The 22,183-nt window shown below is 34.9% G+C and overlaps 1 protein-coding gene and 1 pseudogene across 1 annotated transcript in view; one reads left to right on the forward strand and one right to left on the reverse strand.

Annotated features, from left to right (window-relative positions):
* LOC148956558 (maltase-glucoamylase-like) overlaps window positions 1-22,183 on the reverse strand; it is a 137,182-nt gene that overhangs the window by 78,461 nt on the left and 36,538 nt on the right. Inside the window, exons 8-11 of the mRNA XM_089085959.1 lie at window positions 20,813-21,094; window positions 16,807-16,923; window positions 7,799-7,922; window positions 2,464-2,603 (exon numbers count right to left, since the gene is read on the reverse strand). Of these exons, the coding sequence (XP_088942085.1) occupies window positions 2,464-2,603; window positions 7,799-7,922; window positions 16,807-16,923; window positions 20,813-21,094 (663 nt within the window). The remainder of the gene's footprint in view (window positions 1-2,463; window positions 2,604-7,798; window positions 7,923-16,806; window positions 16,924-20,812; window positions 21,095-22,183) is intronic.
* LOC148956560 (uncharacterized) lies at window positions 9,722-11,197 on the forward strand (annotated as a pseudogene).

Consider the following 22,183-nt stretch of genomic DNA (forward strand, 5'->3'; position numbering starts at 1 on the left):
GTGTATGTGAAGTGTGGCTCTCACTGGCTAAACAGCAACCAGCTCTTTACTGCACTTTGTAGCTATCCTACTATGATTCTATATTTTATGTGAATTTCAATGGCATATTCAGAAGAATGCATTGATCAAAAATGGAAGAATAGTTTACTTGAAAGTAAGAACAGGAGAAAAAAAAACGAGTTGAAAAAACAATCAACTAGACTCTTTTTCTACTTTGAAATCAAAAAGGCTCCAGTATTATTCTTACAGGCCGAATAATTTTTTTTACAGTGACATTGGACACTTTCTGAAAGGCTATGTCTGAACTTACCATATAGCCCAATGATTGAAGAAGTATTGAGACATGTAAACAACGTATGTAGAAACATTTATCTATAAGCCAAAGTTCAAGAACACGAAATTTTTCAGTCTTCTAAAGAAAGCTTAAATAACAAATCTGAAAGGAATTGACGCCAAATAACACTCTTTCGAAATGCTATGATTGATTAAAACGGAACGACTATTCTAAGGCTTGGGCACTATTCTAAAGTTTTCTATGGCTTGGGCACGGCATAGAATAAACTTTCTAATAAACTTCTAGTTCACTCTTATTATGAGATGTTAATGTCTCCAGCTACATGCTTTTCTGATTAGTGTTTTCGTTCTATTTTTCCTTGATTTTAACATTGAACTATAACAGATTTTAGCAGAAGGCCAAAGATAGCGTCGGCAGTCTTTTGCAACCTGTATCCATTATATACTAGATGAAAATACTGGTTTCAAAAGCACAAATTTTGTATTCAATGCTGGGAAGGCTTTAGATCAATTAGTAGTGGATGGAAACATGGTTAAAACCAAAGAAAAGGGGGAAAATTATTTAAAATACCCTCACAAATTGGAACACTGTATGTAGTAATTTGCAATGTCATCTCCAATCCCATGGTAATCTCCTAAGCGTTCTTTTTTTCTAGGTAGCTCCGTTTTTTTCTTTTTTGCCTAATTCCTGATAATTGCCGATAGTAAGTTTTTTCAGCCGATAGTAAGAAAAAAAATTTGGGAGGGGGCTGTCGTAAAGTTCTCGCTAAACGCTTATTATTAAAATTTAACGGCCCTTGTGTTGAGCAGTCTTTCTCAAAGAATTATAACAAAACAACAAATTTTAGCGTAAATAGAGAGGGCCGACAAAGGGGCAGCAACTATCTCCCACATATATGGATTAATGTCTGTTACTTTTAAGTTTTATTGCTGTTCCTTGCTTTCAGTCGAAAAAAAAACTTGTTTTAAGTGTATGTTTCATTTAAGTGTTTTTTGATGATGGCCGATGCAAGTTCATTATATTTGTGCTTTTTATGATGATCGCCGATGTAAGTTTGTTATATTTGTGCTCTTTTTGTGTTCATGTACACTTATCTATCCATCTATTTATTGCTGGATAGTTCAATCAACAAAATCATTCGATATCATAATATACACTATAGACTTCCAAGCTCTGACAACATTTTCAGAGTAGAATAAGCTCAAAAGAGGCACCCCACCCTCTTCCTTCTCCCTAATAAGACCAATTATCTAAAAAATGTCTCGTTTTGACACATTTAGTAAAAACGCTACGCTTTTCTGACAACAAATCATTATTTTAGAAGCTTTTCTGTCAAATACACAAAGCTAATTTTTGTAGGATATTTTGTTAATAATTTCATTCCTTATTCAACTTAAATCAGTGCTAGAACACTTTTTTCCAAACCAAACCTTTAAGCAAATTAAAAGAATTTACCTAATTGACCTAATTAAATCATACATTATTCTCTATTTGTGTCAATTAAACATCTTTTTTTGTTCTGTGTAATCTGTTTTGGCTAGACATACAAGACTATATTACTTATCAGTCCATAAATACTATTTAAGATGTTTGTATATTACTACATTCATAGACTAATACGTTGTATTTTTTTTGCTATTGAAAAAAAATACAGAATGTTTAATCAAATATATACAGTATTTTAGTCATATTTATTACTACCATTTTTTGTAACGGAATCTTTTTCCAAAAATAGTCATTTTATATTTATCCAAACAACATGATTAATTATCAAAAAATTCTTATGAAAGAGCAGTTATTGCTGGAAAGTTTGACTTATTTTGAGTGAATTCCTTAAATCCACTTATCTAAATTTCTAGAATTTGCGATAATAAATTTTATTTTATGTAGGGTTTGTTCAATTACCTTATTCCGTACTAGAAATAGTCCCGAAATATTCTTTATTATAAAAACCTTATCACGTCTTCACTGCAATAGATTTAGCACAATAAACCAATAAATTTCTTCTGTTGGTACAGACCAGTTCAGCTTCATCTAAACGAATGATGCCAATAGCAAATTATGTCACATGTCCCAAGACAGAGCCAGCGCAATATTTGAAAAGTTAATATAGTAACAGTAAATAGTAATTATACACGGGGATTTACTACTATGAAATTGAAACCAAACCTGTAAGTTGGTTCAGCTTGAGAAAGTCCATAAAGATTGTGAACTTCATAAAACAGATATTTTTTTTCTTCCCCAAGAGCTGCAACCATACATAAAGTCTTATCTGAAATGCGGTTTGTTGGTCCAAATGTGGCTGCACCTAAAATGGTAATACTTTGTAGAGAGGTAATATTGGACGAAACTGGTAAATAAATAACACCTTTTATCGCACACACACTTAAATCAGGATTTGTTTAAGCTGTAATTCCGTAAATATTCCAAGGGTTTTCTGATATTCATTTTAGATGTTTCACTTGCAATTTTACACGGCTTCATCCAAAGACCTGTTTCCTTCACAAAACTTTCCTAACTATACCAGTTCCAAACTAATCCCAGAAATATGTGCATCTTATTCGCTAGTCTTTGAAATCTGTACTTGGGTAACTTCTGCATTGAGATGACTCAGCTGGGACACCAGTTCGACACCAATTAAAAATTTTCTGAGACACCAATTAAAAATTTTCAAAGCAGTCCCAGTATCCTTACTTCAGCGAATTTCAACCAGGACTCTGAGAGTCCTGAAATAGAAATAGTGCGATAGCCATTTTTGGTTCAAGAAACTTCAAATAGGGTTCATTCGATTGGAAATTGAAAGGGCTAGTGCCCTTTTTAATAGTTGAAAGATATTGGAGAGCATCTAACCCCCTCCCTCGCCCACCATTTCCCCAAACACATCCAATCGAAATTTTTAGATGACCATCTTGTTCAACATAATTAAGAGGTCCGGAAATTATGTCTTTGAGGATGACAACCCCCCACAGCCCTTAGATCAAGGGTTGTAAGTTATACCCTCGGGACATACAAGGTTTTTATAGAAAGGGTGGTCGTATGAACTTTGGAGGGGGTCATTGGATTGGTAATCAGAATTTCTAGTGCCCTTTAAAGATTCAAAGTTATCAGAGGTTGGATGCTCCCCCCCCCCCACACACACACACGTGCAGCTCGTATATTCCCAATATGCATCTGATAGAAATTTTGAGATGGCTATTTGTTGTCATAGAAACTTTAAAAAGGGTTCAAACGATTGAAAATTGAAAGGGCTAGTGCCCTTTTTAATAGTCAAGTGATAGAAAGGCAGCAAGCCCCCCCCCCCCCGCCCATCAATTCCCTAAACACATATAACCAAAATTTTGAGATAGCCTTTTTGTTCAGCGTAGTTGAAAGGTCTGGAAATTATGTCTTTCAGGATGAAACCCCCCCCCCCACCACAGTCCTCGGCGCAAGGGTTGTAAGTTATGCCCAAAGGGCATATAAGGCTTATATGGAAAGGGTGGTCGTATAAACTCCGGAACAGACTCATTCGACTGGAGATCAGATGTTCTAGTGCTCTTTTTAAGAGTCAAAGTGATCAGGGGCAGCCAGTATTTTCCTCAAATGCATCCGATAGAAATTATTAGATAGCTATTTGGTCAAAAATAGTCCAAACATCACAAAACAAGGCCTTTGGGGTTGACAGAATCAACCAGAGTCTGGAGGTAAGGGTTGTAAGTTATGCCTCAGGGCCATATAAGGTTTTTATAGAAGCTGGTGGTCGTGGAAATTTAGAAGATATTCATTTGATTGGAAATGTATAGTTCTAGTCCCCTTTTAAGAGTAACATATGATGAGGAATAACTAGCCCATCCCCACTCCCTTACATCCTCTTTTCCCGAAACGTATTCACTTGAAATGTTGAGATAGCCATTTTGTTACCAATAGTTCCAAAAATATATAACAATGTCTTAAGGTTGGAAACAATCCCCCAGAGCGCACGGGCAAGGGTTTTAGGTTATGCCCCGGGACATAGAAAGTTTTAATGAAACGGGTATCGTATAAACTTTGGATCGGATGGAGCTTATTTGATTGGAAGTCGGATGTTTTAGTGCTAATTTTAAGAGTCAAAAGTGGATGGAGGGCAATCAGCCCCCATAAGCCTATCATTCCCCAAAACACATCCGATTAAAATTTTAAAAGAGCTATTTTGTTCAGTATTGTTGAAAAGGTTCAGTAACAGTGTCTTTTGGGATATCAACCACCCCACAGTCCCCAGGACAAGGGCTGTAAGTTAGCCAATTCGTTCATTGTTTACACATAATATTTGTTATTGAGAAAGATATCCATGTTTGAACTTTAATTACAAAAAAAAACTAGGACATTCAGGTGAGCCTTTCGGAGAATGTTGAGGGGAGTGTTGAACTAAATGAAACATTTTATGTGCATGCGGATTGTCAAAAGGCTGTAAGACAGGAATAACTGAGTATATCAATTTAGAAAATTCCGGAAATGATAAGGGAGATGATCTAAAAGGCAATATTTGCATGCTACCAATACTACTACAACTACCATCACTACTACTATCACACTACTCAATTTACAGTATTGAGGGGAAATTTGAACAAAATCAAAAGATGCTATGTACAAGTACTCTGTCAAAAAGCGTATCTCTAGAATTGATTTGGGTATTCAGTTGGAACCTTCAGAGAATGCTTAAAGGGGAAGATCATCTCATCAAAAGGCCATATGTGCACATTACTGCTAATTCTACAGTTACTACTACATTTAATACTACTACTACTATTTCTATTGCAACTTGTAAGGCTAAGAGCATTGAGATGAAAATTTCAAGAATTATATACAGGTTACCGAAAGGACATATCAGCAATTTCATAGCAATGGCTAATTGCACTAAGTTGAAACTTCCTGGACTTGATCAGGGGGATGTTCTACTGACCAAAAGGCAACATGTTAATACTACTGCTGCTAGTAGTAGTACCGCTATTCATTACTCTTACAAGCAATATCAATACTACTACTGTGACTACTATTACAACTATGCTTAAGGGTATGAAGGTGAAATTGTCAAGGAATTTTGAGGGGGAGGGGTGCTGAACTGAATCACAACACGCCGTCTTTATGCAAGTTGTCAAAAGGGTGTAACAGCAATATCTTAGGAACAGTTCCATTTGTGAAGTTGAAACTAATAGGGCGTGTTGTGAGGGATGTTGAACTAACCAAAAGAAAATACTTGCATCCTAGTGCTACTGCATCTAGTCATACAACTGCTTCTGTTACTATTATTACTACTTCTATTGCCACAACTGCCACCAAAGCTTTGGCTACTACTGTTAATTTTACCCTTACTACTATTACTGTTACTGCTATTAAAACTAAGGGTATAAAGGCGAAAAATTCGGGTTGTACAGAAACTGTATGGAACTAATTCGAAACACACTATGCCAACACAGTTTGTCCAGTGGACGCATCAGAAATGCTTCAGGAACGGTTGATGGGATTAAGCTGAAACTTTCAGTGTGTGTTGAAGGGGATGTTGAAGAAAACCAAGGTGCTGTATAAACTTCAAATACGACGGGGGGCTCATTCGATTGGAAATCGAGAGTTCTAGTGTCCTTTTTAAGTGTCAAAAGTGATCGGAGGGCAAATAGGCCCCCCAAGCCCTTTTCTTCAAATACATCTGATAAAAAAATTGAGGTAGCCATTTTGTGTGGCCATTTCGTTAAAAATAGTACAAAGGTCAGATAAGAAAAACTCCTGTGTCGACGCAACTCCCCAGGGCCTGGAGGCAGGCGTTGTAAGTAATGCTCTGGGGGCATTTATGGTTCTTATGGAAGGGATACTCGTATAAACTTCGGAGAGGGCTCATATGATTGGAAATTGAAAGTTCTAGTTCACTTTTTAAGATTAAAAGAGATTGGACGGCAACTAGCTCCCCCCCCCCGTCCACACCCTATTTTTCTCAAACCCATCCGATAAGAACTTTGAGAGAGCCATTTTTTTCAAAATGGTTCAAAGAAAAAAAATGAACGTGGATTGTCTGTTTAATTGACATATTCTGATACTTGTTGCTTAAAGTCTTGATAATTTTTTATTTATGAAATTAAATACAGTGAAAACATTTAAAACGTATTTTGTTTGCAGTACAGCGCAAATTATGTTTTGCTCTTGAGAAGGCATGACCCCCAGTCGTTCTCGATAGTGAGGTGTCTTATTGGCAACCATAAACACAATGCCTTTTCATTTAGTTTAAAGCAACATTTAGTCTTAAATTATAATGGTCTAATTGCATAATTGTAGGGGGTGGACATGCCCAATATCCGTTAAGATATATTTGCTGGAACGTTCTACTGTGCTGAACAAAATGGCTATATCATAGTTTCGACTGGACCTGTTTGGAACTGTTGACTGGTCTTTGACTTTTTGACTGGATGAATGGGCTTGAGAGAAGGACTGCTTGCCCTCAAATCTCTTTTTCTCCTAAAAATGGCCCCAGAACTTTTAATTTTGAATCGAATTAGCTCCTTTAACAGTTTCAACGGTATTTATGGTTATTATAGAGTGGTGTTGCTTATGGTACTGCTTATATGCCCTTTTGAATACCTGCATGTATACAGTTTTTTTGTTTAATCGAAACTCCTCCTAAACGTTCCCTAAGAGTTTCTCCTTATTACCCTTAGCGTCATTAGTTGTGGTAACTGTAGCGGTAGTATTAAAAGTATATCCATAGCGCCTTTTGGCTAGTTCAAAACCCCAAAAACTTACCCTTAATACTACTGCGCAAGCTAAGGGTATTAAGGTGAAGCTTTTAAGGAATATTTAGGCGGATGCTGAACTAAATCAAAATAAACTGTGAATCTACGGGCTTTGAAAAAAGTGACAAAGCAATATCTAAAGAACAACTTATATTATTAAGGCATTTAGGGCTTTATTCCTTTTCAATAAACAGGACACTTAAAATGGTCAGACTTTCAATAAGAAAGAAAAGTTTCTTGGGAAAATACCCCAATAAGCTAAGCTTCATAATCCAAACATCCTTACAGTGCTTGTAAAAGAGTTTATTTTTTTATTATGAATAAATTGATTGATTGTTTGATTGAGGATAGATATAATAACGCTCAAATTCTGTGAATAAAAAAAAACAATCTGTGTACTTTTACCAGCGCCTTTATCTTCTTTGTTTTCACTGATATAGGAAACTATAATTAGATGGAAAAAATGCTTCACCATGCAGAATAAATGTAGAAAATCGCATATTTTCTACAAAGCGAGAATGGATTTTATTTCTTAACCTCGGTGACAAGGAAAACATAAAAATCATTTATAAGGAGAAAGTAATTCCAGTCTTGTCTATGTAAATAGAATTACTCTGAAATCAGATAAATCCTTTTGCTGAAATTTTGCAAAGAAAGGAAATAGAGGCAGTATTTTTCAGCATACGGATTCTCAGAGACTGAAGGTCATATGGTCCACGAGAAACTAGTTTAAATCCAAATTGCAATTAAGTTAAACTAAATTTCTTACGTGTTGGATAAGGAGGATTCTCCAACTTATTCTGAGGACATTTCAAACTCCAAGGCTCTTGACCTTCCGGCCAATTGAAAGGCTTATCTTCATTAGTACCGAAATTTGCAGGCTCATTCATATCCTGAAACAAAATTGTGAAATTAAAGAGCATTCCCACTGTTGGAAAAAGCCAAAGCTAAAAATCTTTCCACAAAAAATAGCGGATCCAGGAAGAACGGAATATCAACCATAATTCGTACGCTGCTTTTATGATCTGTTTAATTAGTATTTTTTATTGAAATTCTTCCAAAGATGCTTAATTACAGAAAATAATCATTAAAACTTTTGGCAAATTGTAATCTCAATTCAATATTTGGTAGACCGCGCGAAGTACAATCAATATTTCGTAGTCTCCACTGATCATGCTATGCCCCCCCCCCCAAATTAAAAAAAAATGATAAACATTTTTCTAATTGCGACATTTTTTTCTTAGATCTTGGAACATAAACAAAAGATTGGCTTCCAAAATACAGTAAAATTGCACCATATTTTATGAAAACTCATTAAAAGAAATACAAAAAATAAGTTTTTTAGAAGAAAAATAGAAAGTTATATTAACTTTATGACTGACAGAAATAAAGTCCTGCAATAATTCAAACATAAACGACCAGAAATTACTTCTAAAGAATAAATGAAACCAAAAACGAACAGAAATTAAAATGAATAATCATATCCGATATAAAGATAACTAATAATGATATAGATCAATAAACAAACCTACAAAAAGTTAAAATTAACTTAAAATCTCAAGTTAAACATAAAAGAAAAAAATTACTACAAACAGTGATTTGGCTATTGCCCCCTTCACTTTCCATAGCCGTTAATGTTCTAAAGCTCTTTCTTTATTTGCGTTTTATTCAAAGTTATATACATAATGAACAATGTCCATTAATTTTTAAAAACATCGATAGAAAATAAAAGATAAATCTCCATTATTATAGAGATGGCTAGAAAAAAAATAATGAAAAAAATGGAATATTTAATGCATAATGATATTAATCCAGTGAAGTGTTAGCAATTCAAGCTTTTATTTCACTGTATTTTTCGGTAAAAAAAAACATAAGAAAGTGTTTTACCATATATTTTGTTTTCAACAAAGTGCAACGAGAAGCATCTCTCTCAAAATTCTTTGAGATTTTCAACTTTATAACCATAACATTCATGAGATATTGCAGATAAGCCCTTTTGACAACCTAAATACGCTATGTCATTCCATCAGACAGGATACACTAAAGCTCTTTTAATTTAGTTCAATTGTGCTAGTTGTAGTGTTAGAAGCAGCAGTAATATTTGAAGTCACAGTTGCAATTGCAGTAATAGTCACAGTACTAGTCACAGGTAGTAGCAGTTGCAGTCACAAGTTGCCACATTCGCAGTCTCAAGTAGTCGCAGTCAGATTCTCAGTTTCAAGTAGTCACCATCGCAAGCAGTCACAGCAGTAGTCCCCAGTAGTCTAATTTATAGTCACAGTTACAACTTGTCGCAATCACAAGTACCCATAGTCACAAGTTAGTTGCAGTCACAGATGCATGTAGTCGCTGCCACAAGCAGTTGCAATCACAGTCTCAGTTACAATTAGTCAGTTACAAGAAAAGCAAACCAAAACAATACACCTTATTACTGAACAAAAAAAAACAAAAACAGAACTATTCTTGCCTGTATTTCTTATTAAAGAAATAAAATTGACATGCAACTCCGACCTATCGCCAGCAAAAGCCCATTCAAGACAAATAAAAACTTAATAATATCAATTCTACTCCAAAAGGAGCGCCTTAGCTCCGCCTTCGAGTTCAACTGAGATAGACCTTCGCAATCGCCTCGATTGACCAAAACAAACCCAGTTGACGTTAACATTCGCTCTGATTCAGACCAAATTGAATAATGAGTGATAGTGAGTTAGTGATTGGATTGTTGGACAATTTAGTCGATGAAGATTATGATCGTGAAAGGTGTGGCATGCAATATAAAGCTCATTCGCGTCGCAGAATACTCTCAAGTGAGAGTGATAGCGATCAAAAAAATGACTCTCGGAGCCCAGAGTTTCAAACTCGTGCTCGGTATGGCTCTCGGAGCCCTGAAATTAGTTCTAGGAACGAAAAATCTTGCTCTCGGAACCCCATAAAAATCCATGACACAAAGCGGAAGGCTTCTCCGAAAAACACAAAGGTAAAAGATTAAAAGAAAACACGTCAAATGACGCTCTATTCAAAAAGATTTCTGAAGAACGTTCTGGTACCAAAGAGGGTCGCAAGATCCATAAGAAACTTACCAAAGTTGCAAATAGAGCTTTTTCTGAGCCTTTGGAAATAGTGAAGCTAAGAGAGTTATTTGAGCGCCACCCTAGGCCTGCGAATACCGATAAAATTGTTCCTCCATAGGTGAATAGTGAAATTTGTGCTATTCTCTCATCACAGGCTAAACAGAGGGATGCTAATGCCCTTCAAGTGCAGCGGACAATTGCTCACTCAACTTTTTGTGTTTTAGAGGCAGCAAATGCGATTCTTGAGCTAGAAAATGAGCATATTAAAGAAAAAGTTGTCAAAAACCTTACAGATGCAGTTCACATGCTTGGCCTCACCAATTACGATCTAAGTTTAAAAAGACGTCATGCGATGAAATTCGAATTGAGCCCAAATCCCACTGTAGCATCAGCTTTATGTGCCCCTGAAGTCAAAGTCACGGAGTATCTTATTGGCAAAGATATTGCCAAAACAACGTCTAAAGCTAAATCCGTGGCGGATTTGAAAAAATCTTTTGGAAAACCAAAAAACGTGCAAGGGCGGTTCTACCGTTATCGCCGATGGCAGAACGAGGCCTCCCGTCCAAATTATCGCAGAAAGCAGGGCCAGGACCGTCAAGAGAGGTCCAAATTCCAGAAATTCCAGAATTTCCAGAAAAGGGATCGCAAATAGCTGGTATGTACTATTTATCATACCCCGACCTTGATTTTTATGATTTTGTTGTTAATTTCAATAGGCAGTCACAACGTTTGGCTGATAACTTTAAAGCTGGGAGAATTAGTAAGTACATCTCAAAATGGTAGTCAATAACCAGTGATTTGAATATTTTGAATATTGTGGCCTCAGGCTATAAGATTGAATTTGAGAAAACACCACTAAAAGCTTTGAAAACAAAAAACAAAAGTTTTACGTTTGAAGAAATAGAGGCTATAAGAAAAGAAGTTGATATTTTATTGCATAAAGGTGTTATTGTTAAAGTACCCGACTTCAGAATAAAGGAAATACGTTGTATTTCTCCCGTTTTTACAGTCCCAAAGAAAGATGGGTCTACCCGGTTTATTCTTAACCTTAAAAATTTAAATGAAAACCTTAAATATTACCATTTTAAAATGGAAAGTGTTCATTCTGCGGTTTTTTTGATGGCAAAAAATTGTTATATGGCCTCTATTGACTTAGTCGATTTTTATTATTCATGCCCGGTTGATTTTGAAGATCAAATGTGGCTTTGTTTTCAATTTGACATTTGTTATTCGTTTACTTCAATGCCAAATGGCTTATCATCGGCCCCGAGGGTTCTTACGAAACTTATGAAACCTGTTATCTCTCTGCTTTGAAGAAAAGGGTATTTGTCATTTAGAGTGTCAAAATAATGTCTATGAAACAGCGAAATTACTGTCAGAACTGGGGCTTGTGATCCACCCGGGAAAGTCAGTTCTTATTCCAAGCCAACAAATAGAATTTCTGGTCTTTTTGTTAGATTCGCGATCAATGCGTATTTTCCTGCCGGAAAGAAAAATTAAAAAGGTTATACATTTGGTTTCAAAAATTCTTAGTCAAAAATTGACTACGATTCAAGAATTGGCTGAAACTCTTGGCGTTCTTGTTTCAACATTTCCATCAGTAGAATTAGGGCCTTTATATTACCGAAAAGCGGAATCGTTGAAAACTCAAGCATTAAGGTACGCGAAGGGTAATTTTGCGGCAAGGATAATTTTAACATCCGATGTAAATTCGGAACTACAATGGTGGTTGGATATTGCCAATCATGCTTCTAAAGCAATTGAGTCTAGATCAATTGACAAATATTTGTGTAGTGATGCGTTGAAACTAGGTTGGGCACTCATGGATGAATATTCCATGAAAACGGCCACAGGTGAATGGTCCTCAGAAGAGAAGAGATTTGATATCAATGTCTTAGAAACGAAGGCCGTCTATCTGGGATTAAAATGTTTTGCCCATGATATTAAAGGCATGCATGTTCGGCTGCGTTCTGACAATATAACCACAGTAGCATATATAAATAAAATGGGAGGATCAAAATCTAAATTTTGTAATTATTTCGCAAATAAGGTCTGGCAGGTAGTACTGCAGGGCAAAGGATGGATGTCTGCAGAACATGTGCCTGGGGTTGCTAATATTGCGGATAAGGCATCACGAAAATTTGATAATGAAAAGGAATGGAAATTGGATTCTGAAATATTTACTATTTTGAATTTTTTGGTATGTCAGTCAATATATATTGATTTGTTTGCGACTAGATTAAATTTTCAGATTAAACCATTTGTTTCTTGGAAACCAGATCCAGGATGTCTTTTCGTAGATGCATTTGCAATGAATTGGAAGCATTATTTCTTTTATGCATTCCCCCCATTCAGTTTACTTCTGAGGACCCTTCAGAAGGTGGAAACAGATCAGGCCACTGGTATTTTGATCTTTCCGAATTGGACCACACAAGTATGGTATCCCTTACTATTAAAGCTTTTAATAGGAAGTCCAATATTTCTACCAAATGATAATTTTACTTTGTCTCTCCCACAGAAACCGACCTTGCACCGTTCATTGTCCAAGACGTTACACCTAGCGGCTTGCGTCGTCTCCGGCAAGGGCTTCACCACCGAGGATATTCTCCCTCCACAGTCGATATTATCATGGATGGGTGGTGGGATTCAACTAAGCGCCAGTACAAAGTTTAAATTGAAAAATGGATCGACTTTTGTGGAAGAAACACAATCCAGTCCTTGGAGGCAACTCTACCGGAAATTTTGACATTTCTTACGGAACTTTTCACTCAGGTGTTGGATACAGTGCTATTAATACTGCGAGGAGTGCTTTATCGGAAATTCTACCAAGCCTTCAGTTAGGCAGTAATCACATCACCAAGAAGTTTATGAGAGGTGTCTTTAATAGAAGGCCTAGTCTACCCAAGATTTCAAGGATTTGGGATGTAAAATGTGTTTTCGATCTCTTTAGACTGCCAGCTTGGGATATCGAAAATCTTCAATTAAAGACACTAACACAAAAATTAGCAGTTTTATAGATTTTATCAGCTTGTGAAAGAGTTCAGTTTTTGGCCAGTTTATCACTTAGTAATATGGTACATAATGACGATGGAAGTTTTGATTTTTAAATCAATGTATTGTTAAAAACATCGAAACCGGGCATCCACAAATCAGTAGTTAAATTTCGACCTTTTAAAGAGTCGTTCCTGTGTCCGGCGACGCACCTATCTAGTTATATTAGAAAGACATTACATCAAAATAGAAACGACGCACTTTTTCTTACATATCGTAAGCCTCATACTGCTGTGTCCAAGTCATCTATTTCTAGATGGATAAAAGAAGTTTTATTTCTTGCAGGTATAGATATCAGTGTTTAAGGTGCTCATAGCACACGGTCTGCCTCAACGTCCCACCTTAAAGCAAGAGGAATTGATTTAGATCAAATCATAAAATATATAAGCTGGACAAATGCCAAAACGTTTGCAAGGTTTTATAATAAACCAGTTGAAAGTGGTAAGCAGTTATCTGTCTTTTGAATTTATTCACTGTAATTTGTTATATTTGAAATATCTTCCTATAAATGAATTTCTGTAAAACAGCCTCTTTTTATGAATAGGGCTATTATTGATCATTAGTGATGGTTTAGCTCATGCTGGACTTTAAAATCTCAGTTGAACTCGAAGGCGGAGCTAAGGTGCTCCTTTTGGAGTAGAATTGATAAATTTAACGAAAACTTACCAAATTTGAAGTTTGACTGTAATTCTACTCCAAAGAAGGAGCGCCAGCATAGCTGAGAGTTCAACTGCCCTCCCAATTTCCCTTCCCGTTGAACTCTCAGCGTTTCATCATGAGCTTAACCACCGCATATTATAATGAATTTAAAATACTGGGTTTGTTTTGGTTAATCGAGGCGATTGCGAAGGTCTATCTCAGTTGAACTCTCAGCTACGCTGGCGCTCCTTCTTTGGAGTAGAATTACAATCAAACTTCAAACTTGGTAAGTTTTTGTTTAATTTATCAATTATCAGACAACAGTGGGCAGGAAGTGTAGGAAGATTTTATCCAATCATTAACAAAATAATAAAAATAATAAATACAGAACACCACCCTTCACCAAAAATAAGTTTTCAATTTTTAAAGCATTGTATGAGCAACATTTGGAGACGAGATCTAATGACAGTAAGTGACAACGTTACATCTATCGATGTTATAAACCCCGACCAAATTAAAGGAACCAAATATCGCACTGTAAATCTTAACATCTGACATTTTAGCAAAGGGATTAATAGAAAAGACCTAGATTGAGTAGAAATGGGCGTTTTGGGACATAAAGAACAGAGGTTCATTTAAAAAAAATATTCCGAAAGAGCTCCACGGTGGAATTTCAACCAAAATATAGAGGACTGGAAACTAAGACTCACCAGGAGAGTATCCATAATTGTACATAACGATTCGGTCGTTGATTTATTTGGCAAAAAGGAAGAAGACTGTAGAAATTACTTAGATAATACGAGCAGCACTATTATGTATCTTTTGAAGTGGAATAAGCTAAGACAGAAAAGTATTTAGGTAAAACAATCCTGCACAATCAAAATGAGATTGTACTAAAGTAAGAAAAAGTGATTTAAGTACGAAGTAAGAAATTAAATTTTTCAACCGGCTCATAATACCGACGTCATGTGAGGCTTTCGCACGAACAAGATTGATGTGATCCTTCTATGAAAGATTCTCTTCGATACCCACAAAAAGATAACGAATACTTCTCACTCTTTCAATAGATGATAAACTGTGTTTTAGTATAACACAAATGTTAGTTGGTTCGAGAAACCTGCACCCAACTCTACAATAAGTAATAAGCTTGTTTCTTTTTTCTTATTAAGAACAAGTTTATTGTCATCAATCCAGTTCGAAATAAGATTATATGCAAGGGAAAAATTTATGTGAAGCTCAATTAAAGATTTACCGTACACAGAAGCAGCTATATCATCAGCAATCTTTGCTTCTAGAGAAGACGAGGCTGTAGTATAGAACAGATCATTAATATAAAAAAGAAAGAAAAGAGAGCATACAATTGAACCCTGAGGTACACGACCCAATGAAGATAGTCAAAGGAAAGAAGAACTATTTTGACTAAAAATATCTCAAACCATTAGATTCAGCACATCAGCCAGCCCTACTGTGGAGGTTTAAAAATATACTAAGATTTACATTTTCCATTTTTTTTTCAGAAGAAAGATCCCGGATGCATGTTAATCAAAGTTGTTGTTTTTTTTTCGAGATTAATCGTATCGAGCCAATAGTCTTAGAAGATCGAAAGAGGGCTCATTCAAACGGTAATTAAAATTCCAATGTCCTTTTAAAGGGACTAAAAATGTTGTGCCACGTAAAAGTGGCGTTTTCTGCCATTTTGTGGCACCAAGCTACGATTTCACCCATAGAGAAGCATGTTGCTATCTATTGAAACCTCTTATACAGCCAATTTATTTATAGATGTCAATTTAAAGGTAGTAGTAGTAGTAGTAGTAGTAGTAGTAGTAGTAGTAGTAGTAGTAGTAGTAGAAGTAGCAGAAGTAGCAGTAGTAGCATTAGTAGTACCAGTAACAGTAGTAATAGCAGTAGTTGAAATAGTAGTAGTAGTAGTAGTAATAGTAGTAATAATTGTAGCAGTAGTAGTAGTAGTAGTAGTAGTAATAGTAATAGAAGTAGTAGTATTAGTAGTAGGGATAGTAGTAGTAGTAGCAAGCACAGAGTGCCTTTTGGTTGGTTCAACATCCTCCTCCATATGCTCTTTAAGTTTCAGCTTAACACTCTAGGCTGTTCCTAAGATATTGCTGGTACGCCCTATTGAAAACCTGCATACACATAGTGTGTTTAGATTCACTTCAGCTTCCCCTTCAAAATTACCCAAGATTTTCATCTTAGTAGCCTTCGCCTTAGTAATAGTAGTAGTAATAGCAGTAATAGGTGTAGCAGTATTAGTAGCAGCAGTAGAAGTATGCACATATTGCATTTGGTAAGTTGAACACTGGAAGAACAAGGTTCTGCCCCAAGCCTTCTCACCTTCCCACCAAATCAAAGCGTTTGGTACTTCAGGTGGTAACGTTTTATAAAGAGAGAATTAAAAAGCTGGACTACCGCTTTGACAAGAGTAACAGTCTGAATGGGGACTATTTTGAATTATTGTTTAAGAGTTTACTTTGCAATTCAAGCAATACATTGTTTTCTAGACTTGATTTCATTTTTGTTCTAGAACTTAAGCTGCTTCCTAAACAGCTCATGTGCCTCTTGAAATAAGCTACAGCTAAGATACAAGAAAACAAGCTACATTTATAAAACCTTAACATAATAGACATAAAAGTAGCCTTCATCTACCATGTAATAAAACCATGTTACAAGTTGCCATTGAACCTTGGCAGGGAAAATTAGTTAAAGAAATCAATATGTGAATACCCGTCAACAGGTCTCGTAATTAAAATATGTAAAAAGAATAAACAAGTTATTATCACAGACTACCCCCCGACCAACGCAGGTGCCATAAAACTTTACAGCCGCTTTATTTAAGAAAGTTCCGCTTTCAAGCTAAATTCCTACTAAAAAGTGTAACGTTTCGTCCATATTTCAATCAAAGGGGTGGATCGAGAACAAGACTAAAAACCCCAGAAAAGCTGTTTGGTACTTTTCTTAGAGCGTGAACTAGAATTTATAAAAAAAAAAAAGAGGAACTTACTGTCCATACACCGTCAAACGGTAATTCCCTTGTAAAATTTTTAATTTGGTCAATCCACCAGTCAACTGTACTATTTTTGAAGAAATCTGGAAATGCAGCCTTTCCAGGTGGCCAAAGCTATAATAAAAAAATATCAAAAAATTAAGAATTACTTTTGCAAGGAAATAAAGTAAAATATATAACAGACCTGCTCCGTGAAAATGACAACAAATGTTATTAGCAATAAAAAATGCACATTTTTTGAAAAATAAGAAATTAAACCCTCCCCAAAATGGGAATAAACTTGATGAGAAATGTTTCATCGAATTCAGCATGCCCCGAAACCCCAAAGTGGATATTTCATGTTCCTATATTTGGCAAGTGTAGTTGAAGAGGTTACTTTACGGCGGTCAAGAGTATGGTATAGATTTACAGGGACAGTGAAGAACAGACTTTCTCAGGATAAAGTTTTTTATTATTTGGTTCTTTGAATTCAACGAAGCCAAAGGAAAGAAGAAAGTATCCAAAGAGTTTCTTTTCCTCTAAGAAGATCCCTATAAATGGCATTTACGTTCCTCAACTACTTTCTTTGAAATATGAAAAAAAGCTCATCATTACTTCAGAGCTTCTGTTTCTGTAAAGGATACTTGAAAGGTTGTTTGTTTCTTTTGCACTGAGGGTGGCCTAGCTGAAGTTTTTGCCGAAATATCTGCTTTGTCTTTTAGTTTATTCACTTGCTGAAAAACCCCCTCGTTTGGTTCTGTTTTTTTTTATCACTTATTTATTCTATTTCTTTGCTTCCTGTCATAAGAGTGAATTCATGCAAGATAGTTAGAGATAAATACATAATAGTCTCTTGTGCTCCATCGAGTAATTTTATACTGAGATAGATTAGGATGGTTCTTTTTGTAACTAAGTTCTTCTCTGTGTCAAAATGTAGCGGAAAGTACTGTGTCCAAGCCTGTAAATTCTGTATAAACTGAGTGATGGGACTGCTTTGATTTTTTTTTTTTCCCGTTTTTGGAATATCAGATATCTAGATATTGTAAATTAATTTAACCTTTTATTATGTAATTAAATATTTGCCTAAGGTAAACATTTACTTTCTGAAATGTTTTTCTTTAGTGTTTCAAAGAAAGCTGTTAAGCTATGGAAGTGAAAGTTATAAAAATCTACTCAAATATCAACTCTTGAAAATCTGTGAAAGTTTGATTTTTACCTATATGAAATAATTTTTTCTTAAATGTTAACAAAACTTCCAGGAAAGTGATTATTTGCCATATTTAGGTTTGTAAAGAAAGTAGTTGTTTATTCATGACGCATTTACTACCAAAATTTGTAATTATGGCCATACTGACATAAAGAGCATTTTTGGTAGAGTTGTAAAATTGCCGTAAAATAAAACTCAGTAAGTAAAATTGGTAAAATAAGGTAAAATTGGTAATATACGATAAATTGGTAAAATAAGGTACTTCTTAGGAAATATAGGGCAAAATTAGTGTTTTGTACTTGCCCTGTAGCTACAAGACCAGTTGAGCATTTCTTTTTTAAGCATCACTTTCAGCTTTTAATGAAATTTTTTATTGATTCTGATTTTCCTGGACTTAGGAAACATAATACCCCATCATCTAGATTTTCATCAATTTAATTAACAGTCTAGTTTAGCCCTTTGATTAAAAAACATTTTTGACAAAAAATTAAATCGTGAAGAAGAGAGAAAACGAGGACATAGAACAATAGCCTTTTTTTATATTTTGTCTTTCTTTTTTTTATTATTATTATTTTAATTAGTCTAGGGTGTATCTAGAAATGTTTATGTAGTTTTTTTGTATTTTAATTTAGAATATCTTAAGAAATGCTTATGTAGTTAATCGCTACGCGTTAGTAAAATTGGTACTATCCCATTATCTGGGCCTCTCTAAAAAGTCAAGTTTGGTTAATGCTAATGAAATAAAATAAAATAGGATGAATATAAAATAGTTTAGAAACAAATTCGGGCTATATATTTGCAAATTAGGGGGTGGGGTGGGGGTAAAGCATAGAATATATTAAATACGTAACCTTACCTAACCTAGGTGCCTTTACCCCCCCCCCCACCCTAAAATCCAAAAAAACACAGTTTAATATCGTATACACAATGAAAACCTTGCTATCATTGCCTGCTCTACAACAGTTAAGACGTTACAAAACGGGTTTTATCATTGCCTAGTCTATAGTGATTAAACCGGGAGGCCCGGATAATGGGATAGAACCGTAAAATTTAAATTTTTCCCTAGCGTTGTGATTTATATCTGTAAGAGTTCATATTTTTGTTTATTATGTTAATAAAAGTCAAAGTCAAAGTGAAAAAAAGAAGACAAAATTATACGAATATTTCGGTTGAGACCTCCGCTCAACCGTCCTCGTTGCAGAATAATAAAAAATGCAGATAAAAGTCCAAAGGATAATATAAAAAACCAAACCTCAAAATATACATTGAAACTAAGATAAGGACCCTTTCCAGAGTTACCCTTTCGTCGTTACTGTGTATCTATAATATACTTTACTGTTCTGATAACAAGAGACTGAAGCCACACAAACGACCTTGTATTACAGCTGAAGTAATGCAGCTATACACAAAGAAAATTAATAAATCATATCCAAACCTATTTTTGTCCACCTGTTAAAGAGAAATTATTTATGCACAGCATAGCATGTTTTGAAGCTGTAAAATACCGGTAAAATACGCAAATTAAGTAAAATATGTAAATTACGTAAACTACGTAAAATAGGTATAATACTAATTTTACGGGGGTGCCCAAAATCACCGTAAAATACTTAAAATACCCAATTTTAGTGGGATCAATTTTACCAGTTACAACACTAATCTTTGGGCCATTTCAGCTCGTCAAATCAAGTACTTCTTCGACATATTTTATCTTTAACATATATTTTCTTATGCCTAGCTATTCAGACCGCTCCCTGTCCCTAATGGCTAACCTTATAACCATAATTAGCTTATATAAAAAGTCAGTTCATACTCTATCTAACAAAAAAGTCTTCATAGAAAACTAGAAAAACCAAGCAGAAAAGTAAAAAATTAATTTTTTTTACACCAAACAATCCAAGTTTAATAAGACACATGGTTCGAATTTCAAAATTCCTGGTTCTAGAAACATTTCCTTCGAGGAGGAGTATTTTTGTAAGAATTAAATATCTTTCAGAAAATTGCCCTCCTCCCTGTCTCACGGCGAGTTTCTCTTTGTAAAAGCACAAGAGGTTTTCTTATAGAAGGATATTAACCAGGAGTTTATGATCTATTCTTGCATGAATGTAGAAGCACAACAGATTGACTTTTACGAAGAGAGAGAGAACTGAGGTAGTGTATCCTAACTAATTATGTAAATCGAATAATGATGCCTGGTGGCCAAACGAATGTTAAAAGAGTCACATGACTCTTCTTGTAACCATTATAAATGTGTTCGTCACCTACTGATCAAGAGAAAAAGTTTCATCATCAGAGCACAAGATGTTCAAAATTTCATCGGCTACATAACAGTATTTTAACCATTTTGTTCTTACTACTCATCATTTTATCGGCATCACAATAGCTTCATGGTCCTCTTGGACCTTCTAAAACCTTGGGTTGGTAATTACTTCCCATTGTGTATAGAAGGTTATTAGATGGAAAAGTCATACGACAGGCTTGTTTTCTTACATTCGAATTCAATTTTTTCTTTTAATTTACAAGTAATACTTGTACCATGAAAATGAATAATACCTCAATTTAAAAATACCCTACTCAATTTCAAATACTATTGTTAATGAAATGACTTCATTTTTAGACTTCAAAAGGACAATAAATATATTACAAACGTTGGATCTAATGGTAATCTAAAACTATTTTGTATTGCACACTAGAATGCTTATGTGGATCTACAAATCACTAAATTAAGTACAAGCCTCCCCCCTTCGTCACTGTAAACTACTCTTTTAAAAATTTTACAAAACTATTCATACTGAAATTATCAAAATATTATCGACTTACATATCCTAGCATCACTTTGTTCTCTCCTTGGATGATTTCTTGTCCTTCACTCGCGAGGCTATCGTTAGACCAAACAACAAACACTTCGTTCAGGAGTCCAGTAGTATAAGTTTCGTAGTATTTTTCAGAAGTTATAATGCCAGGGTGTATAATTGAAATGAATTTAAGACCATACTTTTGTTGTTGGTCCCTAATAAAGGTAGGTAGGTCTGGAAAGTCAATTGCGTTATACGTAAAGTCAATATAGCGATCCATATAGTCAATATCTAGATGCTGAGTGTCCTGAAAAATATGGAACAATTAAAAATTCATTTAATAATATAGAGTATCATGATCATTATAATTAATTGAACGTACAATTTGATAAATTGTAATTTAAATTTATTAATAAATAATTTAGCAAATTTAACAGCTGCCGAAGGCATGAAAATATTTGAAGGAGCAGTCATTCACTAAAGACAGCTTGGATGTTTGATTTGATTACGGAGGAGGGGATAGGGCGACAATTTTGCACAATTTTGGCAAGCCTATGTTTAGGATTGACCGTCGATTCCAACATGATTTTGTTAATATTTCAAAGTTGTTTTTCTCTAATATTGCAAATATGTTTTTTTTCTATTAAGTAAGTTTGGGTGAATTACTGTATCAGTAAGACAAAACAAGCAGCATTTATCCAAAAACTAGCCAAAGAGCCAGTCAGAAGAAAGGTATAAAACAGAAATAAACCGTCTTGCATTCGTTTATGTGAGAACTGGAGAAACAACATCTTATCCCCTCCCCAAAATCCAAATTTTGAAGTCCCCATATCCTTCATCCCCTGAAATAATTTTCTAAGAGTTTCAAATCAACCTTCTAGCTTCAAGACAAAACAGGGTAAGCTTACGAAACTACGTATATAATTCATATCTTTATAACAAATCTTGGTAGTTGCATGCAGGGTTTATAGTGAAAAATACAAGTTTGCCCTCAGTGCTTCAAAGATAACAAACCAAAAATATACCATTTATTCTTGTGACATATCAGAAGTATATGAAACACTTTAGGTTATCAATTTTCTTAAAATAAAGTTTTTCTGACATAAAGAACAGAGCAAAACTGAAACTCATGCGAACAGAAGTTATTGCTTCACTGTTTATGAAATATACATCTACAAAGCTAGAATTAACTGACTCCTGATATTTCCCTATGTTCGTAGAATTCTAAAGAACAAGCACTTTTCTGAGAACCCAAAACCCACCCAAAAAACAGCAATTCCTTTCCGAATCTAAGGAACAGGTAAGACCTTTAATGGTCTGCAGGAAATAAAAGACTAATATGTAAGGATTTCAATATTATTTCACCGGTGACGTCGATAACTTTTAGCACACATTT

Source organism: Artemia sp. Qi Xiang Cuo, chromosome 1 (genome assembly GCF_049724085.1).
Source record: "Artemia sp. Qi Xiang Cuo chromosome 1, ASM4972408v1, whole genome shotgun sequence".
Lineage (NCBI taxonomy): Eukaryota > Metazoa > Arthropoda > Branchiopoda > Anostraca > Artemiidae > Artemia > Artemia sp. Qi Xiang Cuo.